The sequence below is a fragment of the Podarcis melisellensis genome, assembly GCF_964234715.1.
Source record: "Podarcis melisellensis genome assembly, chromosome: 2".
Classification (NCBI taxonomy): domain Eukaryota; kingdom Metazoa; phylum Chordata; class Lepidosauria; order Squamata; family Lacertidae; genus Podarcis; species Podarcis melisellensis.
The window spans coordinates 37,036,993-37,059,930 of NC_138529.1; the positions used below are offsets into that span (position 1 = coordinate 37,036,993).

General features: G+C 39.4%; 1 protein-coding gene and 1 long non-coding RNA gene across 4 annotated transcripts in view; one reads left to right on the top strand and one right to left on the bottom strand.

The window, feature by feature from the left end:
• The window catches only part of LOC309362517, a 47,014-nt gene extending 40,850 nt beyond the window's left edge, over positions 1-6,164 (top strand). The window contains exon 3 of the long non-coding RNA XR_014164994.1: positions 5,763-6,164. This is a non-coding gene — a long non-coding RNA (uncharacterized lncRNA). The remainder of the gene's footprint in view (positions 1-5,762) is intronic.
• LOC309361978 (myosin-1B) overlaps positions 1-22,938 on the bottom strand; it is a 130,005-nt gene that overhangs the window by 25,777 nt on the left and 81,290 nt on the right. For 2 of the 3 annotated variants that reach the window (XM_081897392.1, XM_081897390.1), the window contains exons 28-40: positions 22,601-22,727; positions 21,919-22,037; positions 21,148-21,344; positions 20,257-20,440; positions 20,002-20,167; positions 19,551-19,675; positions 18,984-19,292; positions 18,684-18,887; positions 18,154-18,279; positions 17,892-18,062; positions 17,693-17,797; positions 17,114-17,209; positions 16,049-16,339 (exon numbers count right to left, since the gene is read on the bottom strand). In XM_081897392.1, coding sequence (XP_081753518.1) covers positions 16,187-16,339; positions 17,114-17,209; positions 17,693-17,797; positions 17,892-18,062; positions 18,154-18,279; positions 18,684-18,887; positions 18,984-19,292; positions 19,551-19,675; positions 20,002-20,167; positions 20,257-20,440; positions 21,148-21,344; positions 21,919-22,037; positions 22,601-22,727 — 2,082 coding nt within the window. In that variant the 3' untranslated portion in view covers positions 16,049-16,186. Of the gene's footprint in view, positions 1-28; positions 147-655; positions 744-842; positions 917-1,863; positions 2,174-3,142; positions 3,314-3,413; positions 3,564-4,181; positions 4,301-5,060; positions 5,200-6,661; positions 6,766-6,901; positions 7,001-7,098; positions 7,163-7,297; positions 7,391-7,696; positions 7,809-8,041; positions 8,070-9,163; positions 9,321-9,410; positions 9,555-10,189; positions 10,410-10,782; positions 16,340-17,113; positions 17,210-17,692; positions 17,798-17,891; positions 18,063-18,153; positions 18,280-18,683; positions 18,888-18,983; positions 19,293-19,550; positions 19,676-20,001; positions 20,168-20,256; positions 20,441-21,147; positions 21,345-21,918; positions 22,038-22,600; positions 22,728-22,938 lie in introns of those variants that run through there. The other variant, XM_081897389.1, reaches the window with a different exon arrangement.

Here is a 22,938-nt window from a genome sequence, read left to right on the forward strand (position 1 = left end):
CTTTTTATGTTGTTAGAGGAAAGTGTACCGTTGCTTAAAGTCAGCATAGATGATTCTGCTGGGGAAGCCTTTCCTACAGATCCGAATACCTTCCAATACGCCGTTACACCGCAGCTGGTGCATCACCAGGTGATGGTCCATTTCACCTTTAAAACCAAAGGAGAAAGGGGAAATTAAGAATGAATGGCAAACTTACAGGTAGAGTCATCATTTCATGAAATATGGGTCACCTGACATGGTTGTACAAATCGTAAGAACTTAACTAAAATATTGGGGAATATTGTTTATGTTTGCCACTATGTTATGTATTTTTGTGTTTTTATACTGTAAACTGCGCTGTGATCCTCAGCTGAAGGGCGGTATAGAAATGTAATTAATAAAATAAAGGTCAGATTTATAATCTTGGCAGGAATCTAAACTTGGGAATTTGAAAGCTTTTTGATACTCCTTAATAAACTTAGCTCTTAAGTGCCTTATATCAAAGTGGCACATTTGCTTGGGAGACTGATGTTTGGGGGAAAATGAACTCCTGAGCAAGGAGATATTGTAGCCATTAAGAGGCATATAGTTTGCCTGATCATTAAATTATTCATAATAAATTTTACCAACTTCAGATAGGGGAATGATTCAACACAAACGAGACACAGTAACTCACCGGGTGTCTTAGTCTCATTAGGAATTAGACAGCGCACAAAGTGAGGATGAGTGCTTCTCAGATTGGTCATCAGCTTGTTTAAATTCTCCTGTATCAGAAGAAAAGGAATGGGTTCTAAATGCACACAGGTCTGTTTCCCATGTTAATCTATACTATAAAGGGGAGAGCTGAAAGAAGTGCCACATACTCTGAATACAGCGGATACTGTCTGGAAAGAGCCACCCTTCTTCTTGGCACCTTTCTTGCTGCCACCGCTGTCACCTTTCAAACAAAACAGCAGCCATGTGAGATGCTGTACTCTTAACTAGAATCCTCCCTGTCCCTTGAGATATTAAATAGCATACAAACACATATTCATTCAGCTAGCTCTGTGATGGATGGGAAAGAGTTGAGGTAGTATATACCTTGGAAAAGAGCACCAGATCAAGGTAAGATAAAGGATCCATGATCCATGTATTCAGAATAAATGACTGCTAAGTCAGTGAGTTTCCTGTTTTTGGACACAATCCAGGAGAAGTAGTTGTATGTAAGAGTAACATGTAAATACCAGTGAAATCAGTAGAACTAGTTTGTCACAATTTAAGCCCCAGTGATTATAATGGGATAATGAACTTTCTCTGGAGCTAGTATCTATGATAATTGAATTCAATGACACAACAAACAGTGGCAACAAACCTAACCTCTGGTGTAGATGATGATATTATTATTATTATTATTATTATTATTATTATTATTATTATTATTATTATTTATTATTTTAATACCCTGCCTTTTTCCCTGATGGGCACAGAAATCCAAAGTAGTCTTTTCCCTTTTAGTTCAATTTAAATCTAAGTTTGCAAGAGAACTTTTATTTTGGTTCTTTAGTGTCTTACCAGAACTGCAAGAATCAGGATCCCCAAAACTTACTGAGTTTCTCTTCCCCTACATATTATTTATTATTATAATTTATTGAATTTATATATCGCCCTATACCTGGAGGTCTCATCTGACCTTAAAATTCCCTAAATTAGATGAGCAGGTTGTCAGCCTGGGCTATGAACGGGAGCTACGTATGTGGCTTCTATGTGGCTATGTGGACACATGGACCCAGGCAAAGCAATTCTTCTGATTCCCTATCAGAATGGCTGAATCAAGAGATTCAAACAGAGGTAAACAAGAAGCAAAAGATGTTAAACAGATCTATGCTTTTCAGAAATAGCACTTGCCTGCATCTGTACCAGCATAGTTGGAATAAAGGAAGGACAACAATTTCAGGGATGATTTCTGATACAGCCCTACAATTGTTTCATTCAGGGGGTCCTTGTTCTTGTCCAGCCACCCACTGATGTTGTAGTCCACAGTGCCAGCATAATGGACCAGGGAGAAGTGGGCCTCAGCCTTGCCTTTGACAGGCTTGGGTTTCTGGAAGTTGTTGCTTTTGCCAAGATGCTGGTCATAGAGCTTGTTCTTGAAAGATGTGTCTGTTGCCTTGGGGAACATGCACTCTTCTTCTAGGATGGAGAAAATGCCCATTGGCTGGAGGGAACAAGAAGAGCAGATGTAGAGAAACGGACATTGTTCAGTGGACTGTACAATGCATCGCTGTTCTGCATCACAAGTACTATTCTGGAGCATTGCTATTGCCTCTGAATGTAAAGTTAATAACTATACATTGACATTAAATGACACAAGGCATTATTATTTTTTACTGATTCAAAACCAACAGTTTCTGTTGCAAATCAGTTTTTGCTGTCATGAAAGCACCAAATATGAGAGGCGGATGGAGTCGTGTGATGCAACAGATACACTGTTGGGTTCAAATGCTTGCTACTATAATTCAGTCTAACCTACGCAGCAGGACCACTGGAAGTGCAAAATGTGACACGTTTGTAAACTGCCTCGAAAAACCTGTTGGAGAGATAGGTTATACTGAATACATTAAACCAAAGGCACCCTCCAATCGATTCCACTTTCATGATCGTCATTATGAGCATGATCATCAGAGCTTTCCAAGAAATGAGCTAAGCCTAGCCCCTGCTCCACTTATTTAATATCCTGGGCCCAGTTAGCCTTACTGAATCTTCTCACTGTGTTCCACTGCAACTTGTTTGTGTCCCTGTATCAGCTTCCTCTCTCTGAAAATTCCTTGTCGAATAGAATCAGGCCACGCAGGTGTGCAGTATATAGGTGCGCCTCATCTTCATGCTCTTCCATGATCTACTACTTGTCTAGGCCCTGCAACGTTCTTCTCAGATCCTCAGCCCTTACTGCCCACCTGCCCCATTTGCCTTGCTTTCTATTGACTCTGCCATTCCCATCTCATCATTTGTGATGGCATGGTTCACCCACTCACCTTGTTTAGTATGGGATAAAAATACCACAAAGGAACAACTGTTTAAGTAGTAAGTCAGAATTATAGGTTGAACTGCTCAAGTACAGAAATTCATTTAATTGCAGGCCTTTTGCCAAGAAATGCTGAGAGTTAAAACAGGAAGCATCTCTTACCTTCTCAATGAGTTCAATGCAGGCGGCCAGGTCCATTCCAAAGTCAATGAACTCCCAATCGATTCCTTCTTTCTTGTACTCCTCTTGCTCCAGCACAAACATGTGATGGTTGAAAAACTGTTGCAGTTTCTCGTTGGTGAAGTTGATGCACAGCTGCTCCAGGCTGTTGTACTTTACAAGCAAAATAATAGTTTTTGTATTTTTAAATGAGCATGGACATTTTGAAAGGTGTTTTTTTTTATTTTGTTGTGTAGGATTAATGTTCACTTACATCGAAGATCTCAAAGCCAGCAATGTCCAGCACCCCTATGAAATGCTGCCTTTGCTGTTTGGTGTCCAGCTGCTGGTTAATGCGTGTCACCATCCACAAGAACATCTTTTCGTAGACAGATTTTGCGAGTGCACCCACAGAATTGTACACCTATCCCAATGAGAAACAAGTGGAGAATTTCTATAAAAAAGAGCTGTACTTGCTTCCAATTAATTTTCATGTGCTATTCTTGTCCTTAAAAGCCATAAATGGCTTGAATGTCAGGAAATCTTTCCTATATGAATACTCCCTGAGTGCTCTGCTCATCAAGCAAGATCATGCTCCCACCGCTAGCATTGTTTGATATGAGGTTGGCTGGCACAAAGGACAGCACATTCTCCATTGTAATGTTCTCACTGTAAAACTCCCCTGTACAAATGTTTGGAAGAACCACTCAATTTTGCCTTTCAGGTGTTAAGAAGCTTGGGGCTAGTTTGTTCTGGAGACATTTTCATTTTTCTTTTCAGATTCCACTGTGGGTCTTTTGGAATCTGCTCCTGTTTTGGACATGCATTGTTTTTTATCATAGTGCTTTATAATTGTTCTGTTTTTTCCAAATATATTGTTTCAAGTTTATTAAGGTTTGATATATTGTTACATTCCCCGAGGGTCCTACTAAGGCCTGCGGTGTGCCTACAATCAATTTAATGCATACATTTACATATATAAAATACTTATATATAGGACAAAACTGCTAGTTTAAAAGCAAATATCACAATGAAAATGTACCTGCTGAACATTTTGTCCTTTAGTCACATATTCATTTCCAACTTTCACTCGTGGGTAGCACAAACCTTTAAGCAAATCTGCAGAGTTTAGGCCCATTAAGTAGCCTGCTTTGTCAGCCACTAGATATAAGTAAATGAAAACAAAAACAAATATTAACTCTATACAGTCCTCCATCAGCTCTGGAGTCATCAACAGCATTCAGAAACTCCATGTTACACCCACAAAAAAGCCGTCCAGTTGTCTGTAGAGATGGTGACTTTATATAATACCCATATAGGATGCAATTGGCTTTAATATTTTCATCCAGTCATTGTACATTTTTGTTAAAAGTGTGGAGCAGAACTCTGGGAATGTGCTTTTACATACAATCTGGTCAACAGAAAAAAACTGGCCACCATGGTATAAGGGGTAATCTCCTGGCAGACCTAGACTGAGCCTTGTAGTATATAAATGTAATTGACAATCTACATAGAGATATGATAAAAAACAGAAGAAAAACGTAACTGTGCAGTAAAAGTGTATTTAACAGATAACGTACAATGACAATGTTTGGAAGTCTTTTTTAAAAATCTCAACTACTTTTTCTTCTTTATTTTTCTTCTTTTTCTTTTCTCTTTCTTTATTTTTTTTCTTTCTTTCTATAAATGGTAGTGTCATGTGTATTGTGAGGTATAAAAAGTATCTTTGCTTCAGTTGCCCTCATTTTCTTTTTTGTTACAAACAAAAACAGAGAGTGTTGTATAAATGTATATTTTTAAAAAATAATAAAGATTGAATTGGGAATTGTAAAAAAAGAAAGAAAGAAAAAGAAAAAGCTGGCCACAGCACAGCCAACACATATAATGCAGACTTGAGGACAATGTACCATATAACATTTACCTTCAGTACCATCTGGCTCTGCTTGCTCCTCCCGCTGCTTCTGTTTGAATTTCAAGTTGCCATAATGCATCACTGCCCCTGTCAGCTTATAGATTCCAACCCTCTCTTCAGCAGTGAAGCCCAGGATGTCAATGGCACTCTGCAGAGAGTAACAAGAAAAATATACAGAGGCTAATTTTGTGGAAGTCTCCAACGGTAGATAGCATTTGAAAGCAAAAATAAAAAATGAAGAGCACTTAATTCATACAAAGGAGACAGAAGCACTCCTACCTGCCAATAACGATTAACAATGCCATAGTGGATTAGTGGATTCTGCAAGTGGAAAAGTTAAAGGCCACCCACACATCTAAGTAAGTGCTGTTTTTTTCAGGGAAGAAATATTTCATGTCATTTCCTATAAGATACCATCACTTACCCAAATTGTCAAAGGTAACCTGAAATAATGGACACACTTTATTCCAGTTTTCCATAGAACAGAGATCCCACCATTACCGTTCTTGCCCTATGCAATGTGTGAAACCTGGATCTGCCATTCCTAGTTTTTTGTCTTGCATAATAGCATTCTGAGCTATGATCTACAAGCAGTGTTAAAAACAACGAGGTTATTTTGGTCTATGTGCTTCCATCCCCTCTAATGTATTTTCAAGAAACTTACTGTTCAGATTAAACTCAATCTTTTTTCCCCCTTCTTTTTTTTTACAGGGTGAAATCAGCTAAAGCTCTCCTCACTACTCCAAAGGAAATGAAGGTGAACTCTTGTGAATTCTGTTCTCTAGCAGCAATGACCATCCCGTACCACTTGGGGATGCAAAAGCCCTCTGTAATTTTACAGACTCCTATATCCCAACCATTATCTTCTGTAATTGATTAAACAGTGATGCAGTTTGTGTTAGGATGCAGGTAACTAACTATCCAATTACAATCTCTTATGCATAGAAAAATAACCAGGAACTGTTAAAAAAGATTTAATATACTGATCTCAACTGCAGTTATTGGTAGCAACTGAGATATTTTGATGTATGCTCACAGAATGTTTTGGAAGATTTTGCCCTTGTCATGAAAGTTGCTCAGACTGACAAAGGAAACTTATAGGACACTGTAAGACTGCCCACTATTGTGTCACAGAAGCCACAGTTTGCTCTGCCTAAGATGTGATCAGCAGCACTGTCAGTAGCTCTGATAAACCAAATCAATAATTATTTTTGCTGTGTATCTTCAGAAATGTCTTAATTTGCGTAATAAATTCTTGCCGTGAAATGTAAAGCTTAGCCACGACAAATTTAAAACACTTTCATAGACTACTCTGGTACTTATCTTTCTGGGTACTTCATGTTTCTGGAAAACTGGGCAAATAATGAATTTGTAACTTGTTTTGTCCCAGTGCAAAATTTCAAGAAGTGCTCATAACCACACAGAACCAGATTTCACATAGCACTGCTTCAATACATCTGCTAATTAGACTGCTGGGCAAATGCAATCACTCTGTATTAGGAACCTTTCTTTGGGGAAAGATATCTGGATCCCCCTCATCAACTGAGAAACAAATGTGCATTTAGGGCACTATAAAATGATCATTTTGAAACACCCTCAGGGAGACTTACATCAGTGGCTAATAGCTCTTCTGCATCATCTATGCTGGCCACAGTGAGTTCCCCCTGACTCACAAATGGGAAATCATAGGGATTGGTGGAAATGAGCATAAGGTCTGAAGAGAGAGAGAGAGAGAGAGAGAGAGAGAGAGAGAGAGAGAGAGAGAGAGAGAGAGAGAGAAACTATGTTGATTTCCTTTTGAATAGCTTGAATGAATGAAGAAAATGGATTTCCATGTTGCTTCCTCTTACCAATCAACTCTGGTTTCTTATTTGACATTATCTGATAAAATATGTGGTAGCTCCTCTCAGCAGAAAGCTGAAATGTCACTCTAGATTTCTCCAGAAGATCTGTGAGAATTTGAATATAAAAACAAATAAGCAAAGTTCAAGGTGTTCTTTGTAATACTGTGCTTTATTTTTCAAGTAGAAATGGAGCAGCCACTCACAGGTTTCAATGTCTGCAGATGCCAGCTTTCCTGTGGTCCCAAAATGAATTCTGATAAATTTACCCTGGTGAATTGAACATTGGTATAAGTCTTCTCTTGCAAATTTGGTAGGAAGTGAACACATATTTAATTTATAACATGCAGATTTTCTGCACAACTGAGCAAATCATACATACATACATAAATGGTCAGAACTTACAAAACGTGAAGAGTTGTCATTTCTCACTGTCTTGGCATTGCCAAAGGCTTCCAGGAGAGGATTAGCCTGGATGATTTGATCCTCCAGGGTCCCCTAATTATAACATGAGAAATTTCCTGTGAAATTGTGCTTTGAAAGCATTGAAGAGCACATTTCATTATGGCAGCTTTAAGCCTTCTGTTAAACTACACAAAACTTTAAAATGACATCTCCTTTCAAGAGAAGGGATGAAGTAGGGGTGGATCAAAGAAATGGTTAATGTAAGTTGCTTACATTTCTCTCTGCGTGTCTTCAGCTAATTTTGATTTTTACATCTGCTAAAGTTAGGGTGCATTACTGATATTTCCAGAATAACAGCAGTATGAAATAGCCATTGAAAACTTTATCAGTATCACAGACCTTCATTTTACCCGGTTGAGGTTCCTTCTTCTTGTCCCCAGCAACTGCAATTGTCGCAAAGTACTGGATGACACGCTTGGTGTTCACAGTTTTTCCTGCACCGGATTCTCCACTGTTGAAACAAAGGAGTCCAAACTAATTATCTTAGTCTTTCTTTCTTATTGTGGTGATTATACCCCCTCTCCCCCCCCCCCTTTGGCTTGTTTGCCAGTAATTAAATACTTCTGTTTCCATATTCAATTTTGTTTTGTTTTGTAAACAACTTGAAGTGTGGAAACAACCAATGACTGTATTATCCGCTCCTACAACATTAGCTATTCTGGGGGGGGGGGGGGAAATACTCACGTAATCAGGACTGACTGGTTTTCGCGATCTGAAAGGTAAAAAGGAGATACCAGTCAGTTCTCTTTCTAGTCAAACTCTATAAGGGCTGATCTGAGGATTATGCTTAGGAATTGTCAGATCTAGGGTTCATAAAGCTCATTACTGCTTATACTGACTAGCAGTGGTTCTCAGCATTTCAGATACGGAACTTTTTCAGCCCCAAGTGGAGATGCCAAGGACATTGACCATTTGCTTGCAAAACTTGTACCCTGCCACTCAACTACAGTCCGTCTCCTTCTTACAGATTAGTCAGCTGAAAACATGCTATGGATAAACTGTGCTATGTATATGTAAGAGGATCACTTCAGAATGGCATCTTGTCACCCTCTTCCAATTTCTTATAGTAGAGAGTGTTTCAGGTATGGGGATGCTGGAAGGTGAGGAGTTGAGTGTCAGAAACCGGGCGTTAGAGGACATGGATAGAAACGTGAACCTTGCCACCTCCTCTCCCATGTGCCATATCTAATAATTTCTTCAACTTGACTGCCTTTGGAAAGTTGGCAGGAACTGGAGAAAACAAGACCTTCCCCAGCCAATGAGCTTATAGCACTAGCTTTCCACCCAAGATCCTACTTCAAATAACTAGATAAATGTCTTAAAGCACCTCTCTCAAAAAGTACCTGTGATGGTTGGGCAAACCCTCTTATCTGACTTCTGATATTATGCCGAAATAAGCAATTTACATAGGAGAAATTGTGAAGGAATGCGAACCACTTCTCTTGCTCCTTTTGAAATGCTTGAAGCTCAGTCCTCTTGTTCTTCGGTAAGGGTGGGACAGCTTCATCCAACCAGCATCTCTCCTTCACTCTCAACTATCAATCTCCATTTTACCTGTTTAGCCTCACCTCTAAAAGGAAGGTGAAACAAATGGAATTTTGGCTGAGGAGATGGACACTGATAGTTGGAAGAGATGCTGGCAAATGGGTCCTACTGCTCATGCCAAGACGACTACATGGATGTATATCCCTCCAAAATGAGGGCTGTGGTGCATGTAATTTGTTAAACTTCTATGCCTCAAATATTTCTGTAATGTGTAGGTTTGAACTTTGCACTCTAGTTGCACACTAACTTCTGAGTACTCACCAGTTAACATAAACTGATAAGCATTGTCAGAGATAGAGAAGATATGAGGAGGCGCCTCTTGCCGTTTTTTGCCCCTGTAACCAGACACTACTTCTGGGTTATATACCGGCAGCCACTTGTAAGGGTTGACAGTGACACAGAAGAGACCTGAGTAGGTCTGAAGAAAAAGGAGACAATGCATAGCATGGTACGTAGTTGATGGATTGAAAAAGAAACAAACTAGGCTTCAGATTCAGTTTCAACTTACATAGATCATCCAAGAAGCATAACGCTCTTTGAGGTTATACAGGACAGCAGGCTCGTGGAGATGGGTCATCATAACCATGTCCTCAATTTTATCAAATTTGGGAGGATTCATGGCAAAAACCTGATCTTCCTTAACTGTCACAGTCTGGGAGGAAAAGGGTTATAGATAAGATGAACAAATATGGGAGAGGTAAGTATTTTGAAAGTAGGCCATTATTTTCAACTAGAGATCTCTGGGATTGTGTTACCTTGATCCTACTATTTATAAATTTCCAGCAGGGACCCCACATTTTAATGTTTAGTGCTGAACATTTTGGTGGCTGAAAGATATTTTTGAGGGAGTGCTAAATGAACTCCAACTTAGGTTGATTTCATTAAAATAATAATATTAAAATGGTTCCTGAAGCAGCAGAGACATGACCCAACAACAGATACTGTCCTGAATTTAAAAGCCTACTTGAAAACCACTAGAAAGAAGGCTGCTATGGAGGGAGAGTTGATAAGATTCACAAAAATTAATGTTAAACATCTCTTTTGAGTTTTGTGTGTGTTGTGGCACTATACATGTTGGCATGTAATAGTAGGACTTAGCATATTTGCTTCATAATTCACAATCGTTTATGGTTAGATAGTGCCCATATTTTAATGGTTGACTACTCCTAGTCTCCAGACCACTTTCTGGAAAAACAAAGTGGTACCCTAGACTGCAGAAGCTGGCCAACCTTCAACTAGATAACCAAGAACCATTCAGTGAAACAGGTAGGTTAAATTCCTACTTACACGGTCATCTTGCTCGATTTTGACAGTGATTTTCCCCGGCTCTCTACTCAGTATAGTGCCTTTGACGTACATTTCTTTGTCATCTGTCACAAAGCAGGCTGCTTTAGCATCAAATGGACGATTCTGAGCTTCAATTCTCTCCTTCTCCGGTTTCCGGAGAAAAGGAGCCGCCTCTCCAAATACAGCCATTTCGGAGTCTGAGGTCATGATTATAGACTGGCTGAAGGAATTAAAGAAGTTTAAGGTATAATTGCACCCACAGTATTTATGTGCTCAACGAAACTGACAGTGATAACGCCAGTATTTCTGACTATTGGTCATGTTCCAACATTTACATTCTCCATATTATGGTCCCACACTAAGAAAATATGCATTTGTGAATGTTAAAAGAGCAAGAGATTCTGGCCCTCCCCAGACTAATGTTGTATTGTGGATGTATTCTGTAACATCTTCTTGACAATGATAGTGCAATAGTGGTGGATTTATTCTGCTTTAGTTTGTTCTGTGCAGTACTGTGCACCATATTTAAGTATACTGGTTATTTGTATTGTAACCATTCATGCATGCTGAATTTAAAATGAAATGGTTCTTACCTTCAGTCACTAAGAAGGCAGATTAAGATCTGAATCTTTTGAATGTGAACAGAAAGAAGTAAAGAAATTAATCAGAAAAATAGCATGGACTTGGCATATATAATTGAATTTCCTTGATATTTTTATACAAAATAGTGCATTTGCAATAAGGGCATAACTGAAAAAACTGCATTTTACAGCAAATCAAATTATTTACTATTTCTCACTAATATTGCCACCTAGGAGCAAGAACACTTGTATTCCAATACAGACTTGTTCTTGCATTTATCCCCTACTATCAGTAATAAGCATACTTTTAAACAAATAAATTATTAATTATGAAACATATTATATATTTACTTTATCTGCATTTCTTTTGGCATGTTAGATTTCTTTAAAGTTTGCATCTGAGGAATTTGGAACAATAACAAATCTGTAAAATGGCATTGATGGAAAGGCCCATAAATGTACATTACTGCAACTGTAACCACAACTGTATTAATGCTACTGACACTCAGCATTATATTAGGATATCTGGAGAAGCAGTCACATAAAGCCTTGAACAAGGGCAAAAGTTCTGGCTTCCTTAGAACACAGCAAAGACTGTGACTTACCTTGAGATAGTGAACTAGTGAAGAATCAAGGAGCCTTGGGCCTTACAGCCTTTATACACAGCCATCTGCCAACGCAGCATTCTAGGCCTCTATTTTTGGTGAATTAATAATTTATTCTTTAGTTGCAAATGTGTTGAAGACCTGATCTCACATGCTCTTTCTGTTAATTAAGGGAGGGACATGATTAGCTAAAGGTTACAAGGAGTCAGCTGGTCAGAAATTTCTTTTCCTCCTCTGACATTATATCACCCACTGCCAGCTTCCATACCTAATGCAGAAAACTCTAGTCTAGAGGGTTGTGGTGATGTCTCAAATAGGGAAAAATCTGTATATTCCAAGAGAACATCACTCAAGCAAGAAATGGCTTGTTAAGAGGTCCAACGGGAATTAATTTTCTTAATTCATATTAAATTAACAGTATCTACTCAAAAGCAAGAGAGCAAATCAATTCTCTAACCTTCTGAAATCCCTTCACCCACACAGATAGGATGCTAGTTTACAATTTTAGAATATGATCTTACAAACGTTTGAAACCGGTTTGCATTTTAAGCACATTATTAAGCTTAGTTAATACAACAGTAAATTGGGCTGGGTAGATAGTACCTCTCAGAATATTTTTGATTATTATTTTTTAAATAGAGATTTTAGAGAACTCCAAATCTGAAACTTCAAAGTAAAATGCGTAACATCAGAGGAATCAGCAGCCACATTCTTTCACAAACAAGTGTTACCTCTCCATTACTGTCAGCTGTCAGTTCATTTCCTCAAGGTTAAAGCAGTTCTTCAAGATTCCCTCAGAACTGTACAAGAGAAAGTCACTTCGTGTCTAATGAAAAGAACCCTTCCGGACCTTGTTAAAACCATTATTGCACTCCTCCTTAGATACCAATAAGCCCCAGAAGACATGATCATATTCCAAGCTAATAATAATATCTGGAGCCAATAGAAGAGCACAGAACTTATTTCCTTCTAAATATGTGTGGTTGTGGATGCAGAGGCGGGTGTCACATACTGGCTGAATTCTCATAGAGTCATGTAAGATCCTAAGCAGGACCAATCTGACTTGCCACAATTTCACATGGGGATTGGGGGTGGCGGCTAATAAAATGGCCTGTAAGAAGCTCAACATCCTTAGGGAGGCTAAGAAGGATAGGGACTGAGAATTGAATAGAAGCTGGTATGCAACAACAGCAGCAAGGATACTTGTCGCCAAGCACTGGAAAACTCAAGATTTGCCCACACTGGAAGAATGGCAGATGCAACTGATAGACTATATGGATCTGGCAGAAATGACCGGCAGAATCCGAGACCTGGGAGAAGAGGCCGTGGAAGAGGACTGGAAAAAATTTGAGGATTATTTACAAAAGTATTGTAAATTGTGTGAATGTTAAGAAAGATGTAAGATTAATAACAATATGGTTCCATTAAACTAGTTAAAGGGAATATGAAGATAAATGGAAAAACTGGATAAGATAAATTTTGGATAAATATGAAGTCAAAGTTTAAGTTTTTAAGGTTTGGGTAAAATTATCTAAAATTAGGGACATAATATTGGGAAATTTCAATTTAAGAATTGATACAAGGTAATAATTTGCTGGGTAAAGCTCGAGAAACTTGGAATGCAGGAACTAGAGATGTGAGGAAGTCCAAAGAAGTGAAGAAAATATGGTCATTGTAAAAGTATATGTTATTTTGTTTGTTATTATAATCTATTGAAAGATTCTCAATAAATATTTTTTTTTTAAAAAAGAGAATTGAATAGATGCTGGAGAGTGAATACGCCCTTTGCAAGGTCTGTGCCTATGTTTCTTTGTTTGTTTGTTTTAAACCAAAAACAGTGTGTGAGGAGCAACAATAGTGGCAATACCTTGATTGACACAACAAAATTCTTAAATCTAGTCCTCTGTTAACAAAACAAAGGTCAAGCATCTGCAAGAAAAAGCATGCCACTTATAAAGAAGCTCAATACACAATAAGCCCCCTGTGGAATTTTGAACAAAAGGCTTGGCAGGTAATACTGTGGTCTGGAATGTTTTAGAGAAGGAGAGGTTTGAGTGCCTTTTCAGTCAGCGTCTCTCCTAGGGCTGTGGCTTCCTCTTCCTGGAGGGATGCGGACAGTGGTGGCACACAGTGTGTGGTGATAGGAACAGATCTGCTGTGCCTTCCAACTGAGCTTGTCCTGAGCCTACAGCTTGTGGTGGTCACTTCCCCTGCCTAATTGGTGGGCTGGGCCTACAGGGAACCACTGTGTGCCATCTAGTCATAGTGGAGTAACCTAGACTGCTGTGATGCTGGGAGATTCTCAGGGGTTCACATTGCTAGCAAAATGCTATATGCAATAATGTTTCGTTCTCATTCATTATTGCTGCACAATGCTGCTTTGCCAGATCAAAAACTTATAGAACTTGAGTTAATTCAAGAGGTTCCAGACAGCTTAAAATTCCTGCTGCATTACGAATCCCCTAAGGAATTTTGTGGTGGCAGTGAAATTTGCTCTGATGTCTATTGGTCAGAGTAAAAGGCACATCACACACACACACACACACACACACACACATGCATCTCAAGCATTTGGGTCCTTTCTGCTACTCTTTAGTATGTTTCAGAATCATTGCTTAGACCTTGAAGAAAGCAGTGCTGCATTACCTCCTTAAGAGAACCTCCCTGGACCTGGAATTGTTAAATAACCATTGTCCTGTGGCCCTACTCAAGAATGTGGCAGCAGTTCAGTTTCAGGAATGTTTGGAGGAAACTGAATATCAGGTCAATCAATTCAGCTTCAGGACCAGTCATGGCACTAAAATTGTCCTAGTCATCCTGGTTGATGACATTTGTCAGGAGAGAGACAGCTTGGCAGCTTTTGATGCTGTTGACCATGATATCTTTTGGGATTGGCTCAGGAAAATGGGGGTTTAGGGCATTGTTCTTCCATGGTTTTGCTCCTATCTTTAGGACTTTTGTTGTTGTTGTTTAGTCGTTTAGTCGTGTCCAACTCTTCGTGACCCCTTGGACCAGAGCACGCCAGGCACTTCTGTCTTCCACTGCCTCCCGCAGTTTAGTCAAAATCTTTAGGACTGCTTTCTACGCTCACATGTATAAGATGCCCCCTATTTTGGAGGCCTCAAAATGAAGAAAATGGGGGGGGGGGAGAGATTGCTCCTGTGTATAAGACTACCCCCCCCAACATTATTTTTTAGTAAAAAAAAATCCTAATCTTATACACGGAAAAGTACGGTAATTATGGGCCAGAGGATCACTGTGGTATTCTGAAGGGTTCCATCTTGGCCCTCATGCTATGTAACACCAGTATGAAACCACTGTGACTTTGGAGTGAAGCTCTATGTTTCAGTTCCATCTGAATCAGGAAAGATGGCTGAGGTGCTAAACAAGTGTTTGGAAGCAGTGATGGGTTGGATGTGGGCCAACAAATTGAAGCTGAATTCTGAAAAGATAGATGTGTTCTCTGTTCCAACCCTCCTAAGATCCAAAATTGTCACTAGAGGCTCAGGTGGTCTCAGTGGCAAGGAGTGCCTATTTCCAGTTCCAGCTGCATCTCATTGTGAACTTGAAATGACTTAGCTACTGTACTCCATGCTCTGATAAATTTCAAATTGAATTATTGCAATGTCCTTTACATGGGGCTGCCCTTGAAGATGACTTTGGAAACGTCAACTGGTCCAAAATGCAGCTGCCAGATTACTGACTGGGGTTCCCTTTAGATCTCCTATAACCCCTGTTTTAAAACTTCATTTCAGGGCCCAATTCAAGTTGCTCCATTTAAATGATGTAGGCCCCAAATATTTGAAACACCACTACCCCATTTCCTAAAGACCCTATCGGATGCTGAGATCAGCAGATAGTTCTGTCACTCTCAGAAGGTGTTAGTGGCCCAGGCTAGGTTGTTGAATCCATAATGGGAAATGCTATACCTGAGTTTATAACTTTCATACAACCTGTTAAATATGTAGGCTTTCCCAGACCCCCCCAAGTGTCCCTATTTTCCAGGGATGTCTCTGATTTAGAGAAGCCATCCCAGTTTCTGATTTGATCCTGGAATGTCCCACTTTTCCTTAGGATGTCTCTACTTTCATTGAAGAAATGCTGGAGGGTATGAAGTTATCCAACCCCCAAGCTGTCTGAGGGCAATCCTGTATTGGGAAGTTTTGTTTAATGTTTTATTATGTTTTTATATATGTTGGAAGCTGCCCAGAGTGGATGTGTGGCGTATAAATACTGTAGTAAAATTATCATTATGGAATGGGAGGTCCCTATTTTCAGTGGAGAAATGTTGGAGGGTATGCTCTCCGTGTGGAAGAAATATGGCTTCTAACTTTTATCAGTTTGAATATACCCGCAGCAACAAATTATATTTAGTTCCGCCCCCATTTAACTGCCATGGCTTCCCCAAATTATCCTGGCAGCTGTAATTTAATGAGACTGCCAAGAATTCTGTCAGGGATCTGTACCTTCAATCCACTCTCTCCCACCCCCTCTGAACTGGTTTACCAGATTTCCTGTGGGAACAGAATGACTAGTAAAACTGCAGTGTACTGTTCTTACTTAATCTTAGTCTAAGTGCTCACTTAATCTTATTCACCACTTTGGAGACCCACCAGATGAGGAAAAGCTTGAGATAACACCAGGAGGGTGAGATTCACAAAAAGAATGGCACATTTTTATGTATGCAAAGGTTTCTACAGTCTTTATTTCCTAGACACCGAGGACAGAACAAACAATAATTACACATCAAAGTGATGAAGAGCTTCACATTTTGTGTATTTCTTCAGTCACCTTGAAGTTTCTATACATGCTTATTCTTCACTTTTGACTGCCTTTCCAGCATCACGGGATTTCACCCGCAGTTTGTTGACCTGTGACTCTGCAATGTCAGCCCTCTCTTCAGCTTCTTCCAGCTCATGCTGAATCTTGCGGTATTTGGAGAGGTTGAGGTTGGATTGTTCCTCCTGAGAATAAAATTATGAAAACCATATTATTAAAAATCCAACTTCTCTTTTATTTCAACCATAACCAGGTGATTGGGAGCAGGATGCTAATGTCTTGATTCTTCATTATGTGATTATGTGATTTAACTATTGTTACAAGTTTGTAGGCACCAGTTTATGGAAACCCAGCCAGATGGGTGGGATATAAATTAATACTACTACTAATCATCATCATCATCATCCCTATAATCCTAGCAAGTGTTAAAATATAAAACAGGCTAGCAAGACTGCCTAAGTAGTAGATCCATTGAAATCTTGTAGAGTCTTCCTAGTCATGACTAATTTAAGTTTCATTTATTTCAATGGGTCCACTCTAAGTTTAATTAAGTCTGGATTCAACCTATAGTTTTCTCCATGCTGGGAAAATGTTCAGTTCTTAATTTTCTGCCTCTCAAGGAAAAAATTATGAGAAATCTAGTCTAGACTCCCAATTAAAAATATGACAGATACACATAAGTCAAAATTGTTAAAGTGTAACTATCCACTCCTTTAATAATCATTTTAAAAATGATATTCTCCATATTTGTGTTATGCAATATTCTTGCGTTCATTACTTAATTAGTATTTCCATCTCACAGTTTCCTTTTGATTCTTGCTTTCCTTATTTGTTGTATCAGATAATGTGCCACTGTTTAGGACTTTGGCCCACAGGCATTTTAATGAAACTCATTACAGTAAATATAATCAGATTTATTTGAAATGTAACCATTGTTCCATCTTCAGTGCAATACTTACAGCTTCTTCAGATTGTCTCTTATAAGCTTTCACTTTCATTTGCAGTTTGTCCACCAGATCCTGAAGCCTCAGAACATTCTTCCGATCTTCCTCAGACTGAACAAATGGAAGAAAAAAGTGAGTTTATATAATTTAAAATTCATTCCTCAGTTTGATTTTCTTAAATAATATATTTTTCTTGAGCGAAACTTGCACTATGTGTTATGGGAGAGCATTCCATAGATTAGAGAGGTTGAGGGCTTGATAAGAGGAAATGAATAGCTATTAATGTTTTTTTGGCAGGGGGCTGTGCATTGGCCGTATTTTTGGTTGGTTGGGGATATCAGGGCATGGGAATGCAGTGACATGTTTATGATGATATAAGTGATGATATATGATTATATAAGTGATGGAGCTGCTCATATTGTAATAGGGGAAAATAAAGAGTTCATGTAATTTACCCCATTACAAACCTTTGATGAAGAAAATATTTTTGAAAAGAATTTCTCTCACTCTATTTCACTACTATTAAACATTTCCAGTTTGAGTGTTCAATAACTTCTTTCACTGTATTATTGAAAAAACATTTATCACCCTCACCTGGTAGGTCAGCTCCTTGACCCGTCTCTCATATTTGCGCACACCCTTGATAGCATCAGCACCACGCTTCTGCTCGTTCTCAACTTCAGCTTCCAGCTCACGTACCTGAGGAAGGCACAGAAGAAGGGAGAATTTGCATTCCATTGCATTCTTTACGTTCAAAATGTATAAAGACTACAGATATATGGGGAATACGCACTCTGTGCTCCAGTTTCTGGAGCTGCTTCTTGCCACCCTTCATTGCCAGCTGTTCTGCCTCATCAAGACGGTGTTGCAGGTCCTTTACGGTCTGCTCCAAGTTCTTCTTCATCCTCTCCAGATGGGCACTGGTGTCTTGTTCCTTCTTGAGTTCCTCAGCCATCATGGCCGCCTATTAATAAAGTTGCCAAACCAGTTCAAGAAATCAGCCATACTAAATGTATACAGGTTCAGATCTCAAAAGGAAACTCCCTGCAACTCACATCAGTGATGGCCTTTTTGGCCTTGTCTTCTGCATTGCGGGCTTCTTGAATAGTCTCTTCCACTTCACCTTGGATTTGTGCAATGTCTGTTTCCAGCTTCTTCTTGGTGTTGATCAAGCTGGTATTCTGTTTGGGGAGAAAACATACAGTATTTGAAAAATTGCCTTAAAACAACTAAGACAGAATTTTTAAAAGGCAGGAAACAATGACATCTACTTAGAAATGAACTCAATGAAGCTCTGCCTCAAATAGTTGCCTGGGATTTCTTATTCCTAAATCCCCAGAGTTTCAAATGAGATGGAAATATCATAGTATGCATACCATCTACTCATAGAGAAATAAGCTAAATAGTCATGTCCACAGACGTTTTGTATAAGAGCAAGCAAAGATTATTTAGGCATAGCTTTGTTTCATTCAAGTAACATGGCTAAAGGTGGAAGAGGATGGAAGAGATCATTCCCCAAGATAAACAGCCTGCTCTTCTCTACTGGTTAATGAGAGGTGGGGCACATTACATATTAGAAGCTTACCTGTGTGTGAAGAAGTTGCACACGCTCACTGGCATCCAGAAGCTCCTGTTCAGCCACTTTCCTGCCCCTCTCTGTCTGTTCCAGAGCTGCACGGAGCTCCTCAATCTCAGCCTGCATAAGGTTAGCTCTGCGCTCAACCATGGCCACTTGCTCCTTCAGATCATCCTGGCTCCGAACAGCATCATCCAAGTGCAGTTGTGTATCCTATCAAACAAATTATTATGAGACACAAAGTCCTTAATAATAACATGGCAAGTCCAGGATTTCACTTTCAACTGTGTGGCATTGCACTGTAGATACCTTAAGCTGCCCTTGTGTGTTCCTGAGGTTCTTTAATGCCTCAGCAGCTTGGCGGTTGGCATGGCTCAGCTGGATTTCCATTTCATTCAGATCTCCCTCCATCTTCTTCTTTACTCTCAGGGCATCATTCCGGCTCCTGACTTCAGCGTCCAGTGTGCTCTGCATGGACTCTACTACTCTCAGGTGATTCCTCTTCAGCTGATCAATTTCTTCATCTTTCTCTGCAATTCTCCTGTCAATATCAGCCTTCACCTGATTGAGCTCTAGTTGGATGCGGAGGATTTTGCCTTCTTCATGTTCCAGTGAGGCCTTAAGAAAGCCATTTATATTAGCTATTAATAATAGACTAAAATAAGTGCCCCCTCTCCATTTTATTAAAATGCATTAGACATCATCTTTAAAAGGAAATATTTTGTGCATTCTTTCCTCCAGTCAACAGCAAAACAGAAGTGTCCATCACGATTCTGTTAACACTGTTAGTAATTCGTTAAGTGTTTTATATCATAGAACAAGAAACTTTTATCCTGTTTTCTCTAAGAAGAATGATATATATATGTGTGTGTGTACCTCAGCTTCCTCTAGAGAAGCCTGCAGTTCAGACTTCTCTTGCTCAATCTGCTTCTTCACTTTCTCCAATTCATGGATAGCCTTTCCACCCTCAGCGATCTGTTCCGTGAGATCAGAAATCTCCTCTATTGGTTTTACACAAAGTAAAGAGAAATAGATGAATAGTTTAGTTGTTGTAATATGGATGATCATACACAGCATTTGGGTGGGATGGGGGTGAGGGGTAAAGTGCTTTATTTTTTAATTTCAGCTCATCCTTGTGAAATAGATTAGTTGTTCTGCACACACAGTGCATGACCTTATGGACACCAGGGTCTGTCCTGGAATCAGGGAGAAGGCTTGTTTGAAGTTATATGATTCAGCTGGTTCTTTGGAAGTAAGACATAGCTTCTCAGTTTTGTGCCTATAGTATTCTAAACCTGCTTCTTAGAATATACAATTATTAACTTACGTTGGAGATTCTTGTTCTCACGCTTCAAGGTTTCCAAGTGATCCAAGGATTCTTCATAAGCATTCTTCATCTTAAAGAGCTCTGTGCTGAGAGAGCGAGACTCCTTCTGGGAAGCTTCCAGTTCAGACTGGGCTTCTTCAAATTTCTGTTTCCAGTCTGCCAGAATCTGCAAAACACCACCAAGAAATAAGCAATGAATTCATTAGACCCGAGAACTTCATGCAATATGTTCATTAAAAAAAAGTCAAAAAATACCTTATCAAAGTTCTTCTGCTTCTTATCTAGAGCTGCACAGGCTGCATTGGACCTTTCCACATCAATCATCAGGTCCTCCACTTCATTCTGTAGCCTTTGCTTTGTCTTCTCAAGGGAAGCACATTTGGAATTCACAGCTTCTACGTGCTCTTCAGCATCCTGCAGGCGCTGGGCAAGTTTTTTCCTTGAAGAAGATAAAAAAGTCAGTAGTAAATTGCATGAATCTGCTTGGGTAAGCTGGAAGGTCTATTATCCTACCATAGGCATTGCATAACTTCTGTTACAGACATCATAGAGGGACAGAAGGAGGGAACCCCAAAGTATAAAAAACATTTGGGGAGAACTTGTGGGAGAACCCCCAAGTGAGGACTTTCAATGCTAAGTACCCACAGAACCCTGAATCAGTGGGAAAACCTGGGTGTTGTGTAGGAATGAAATGGGCTGGCTGATTGGTGAAGAAGTGAGTGCTACGTTGGTGGCCTAGAAGCCTCCAAACCCTCACTGATTGGCTGGCAGGAAAGGGATTTCCTAAATGAGAACGGAGGCATACCCAGATGATCTTGTACCCATGGCAAGGAGCTGTATCGGTGCGCCCCACCATCATTTGTGCCCCTCCCTCCCTTTTCTTTCCTCCTGCAACTCTCACCCTCTCTCTCTGGGCACTTTGCTCACACTTCTAATAGTGCCACTGGCTGATTGGGGAACGGGCCACATGGCTGCTGTAACAGCCCAGAGCAGCAGAGGAGCAGCCTGGGGTGCATGTGGACAAGCAAGCAGTCTCTTAACCACTCCAAGCGAGAATGGAGAGTTGCAATTATTGAATTCCTAGTCAAAAACATTGCAATGTTTTGTAGCAGAATAACACTTTTTATCTCAATCTCCCCAACATACTTGGCCTCTTCTAGTTCTTCAGTGCGCTGGATTGCATCAGTCTCGTATTTGGTTCTCCATTGGGCAACCTCACTGTTTGCCTTGGACATGGCACGTTGCAGCTCAGCCTTTGCTTCCTGTTCCTCTTCAAATTGTTCCCTGAGCAAGTCACAGTCATGACGAGCAGATTGCAAGGCATGGGCCAATGCATTCTTAGCCTGGAGAAATTAAAATATTTGTTAAGTGATTTGCCTAGATTTTTTTGTGTGAAGTTAAGTCTCCTGAGTTCCGTGGATCTTTCTGCCTAGCAAGTATGTTTACGACTGCAGTCTGAGATGGAAAACCCATGGACTTCCAGCTCCCATCGCCTCAACCAGTATGACCAATGGTCAGGGATGATGGGAGTCCAACAACACCTGGAGGAACACAGATTCCTCATCCCTAGCCTAAGTAATTTTTTTGGGGGGGGGGATTTATTTCCATGACATTGCTGTACAGCTCAAATATCAGTTCATTACACATGGTTTTGTCTGTACAACGTTGCTGTTTTTAGTTTGTTAATTTGTGTTTTGATGGTTGGATTATTGTTGCTTTTATGGTCGCTTTTGAACTGTAAACTGCTTTGAGCAACTCAAAGGATAAAAGGCGGAGGATAAAAGGCGGTATAATTTTTAAACAAAAAGAATATAATTTCTAAGATATTTCCATAACACTTTAGCCCTTTACAGCAGCATGCAGGATTTGCAATACAGCACTGAAAATCCATTTATTAGATCTAGTCATAATGCCCACCTTTGTTTCTTCTTCAAGTTGCCTCTTCAGTTCTTCAACCTGTTGAGTAAAACCTTGCTTGCCTCTTGAAAGTTGAGAAATCAAAGCATCTTTTTCTTCTACTTGGCGAGCAAATTCACCTGAGAAGAGCAAAAGAGAATATTTGATAGGACTGCAATAAAGTTGACTGAAAAAACTGTACTCAAGAAGAAATGGAACAACTGGGAGTTTAAAAATAATAAAATTAGCTATACAGTCATGTCTGAGGTTATACATAATGCCACATAAACCCCACATTCCTCAAATACTAATTGAGAAGAGCATACACTTTCACTTTTCTTCCTGCTGTGATATACACAAGTAGTCAGATCAGGAGAGTTTGCACCACGGATATAGAAGTGAAAAGTTTAGAACTTTACAAAAAGTGGAATGATCTGATTGTAGAAGAGACTGTACATTTGGCTGAGAGCACTTGCTTAGAGACCACGTGCCACTCTCTGACTTTGGAATCACAACCTTGATACATTAATTACGTAATTTAGTGTTGAATAATGCTATTCTTCACATTTTCAATGTTGTGATCCTTTGATGTTAAAATCAGCTGCAAGTTACATTTCTTACGAGAATTTACAAACAACTTTCACAGTGTATATAATGTGTTTCAGTGTGTAACTTGCAGTGTGTAACCAGTCATGTGCCTTACCTGCTTCTGTCTGCAGACGTGCTCTTTGAGCAGTCAGGTCATTAATTGTGCGCTGGTGCTCTTCCTCCTTTGCTTTAACCTCACTCAGCTGATCTTCCAAGGAGCGGGATAATTTCTCAAGAGTTGACTGAAATGGGCAATTGGAAAAACATTGAAATAGTCTTCAAACTGATATATAAGAACATTCTTTAAAAAGAAAGTAAAACTATGAAAACAATACAGATAATTTATAAATTTGTATTTATGCAAATGTAAGTTTCATTGAAGCCTAAGTAAATGACAGCATACATTTAAACCAAATTCTGAAGTTTGGCACAATTTGACATGGATATTGCAAA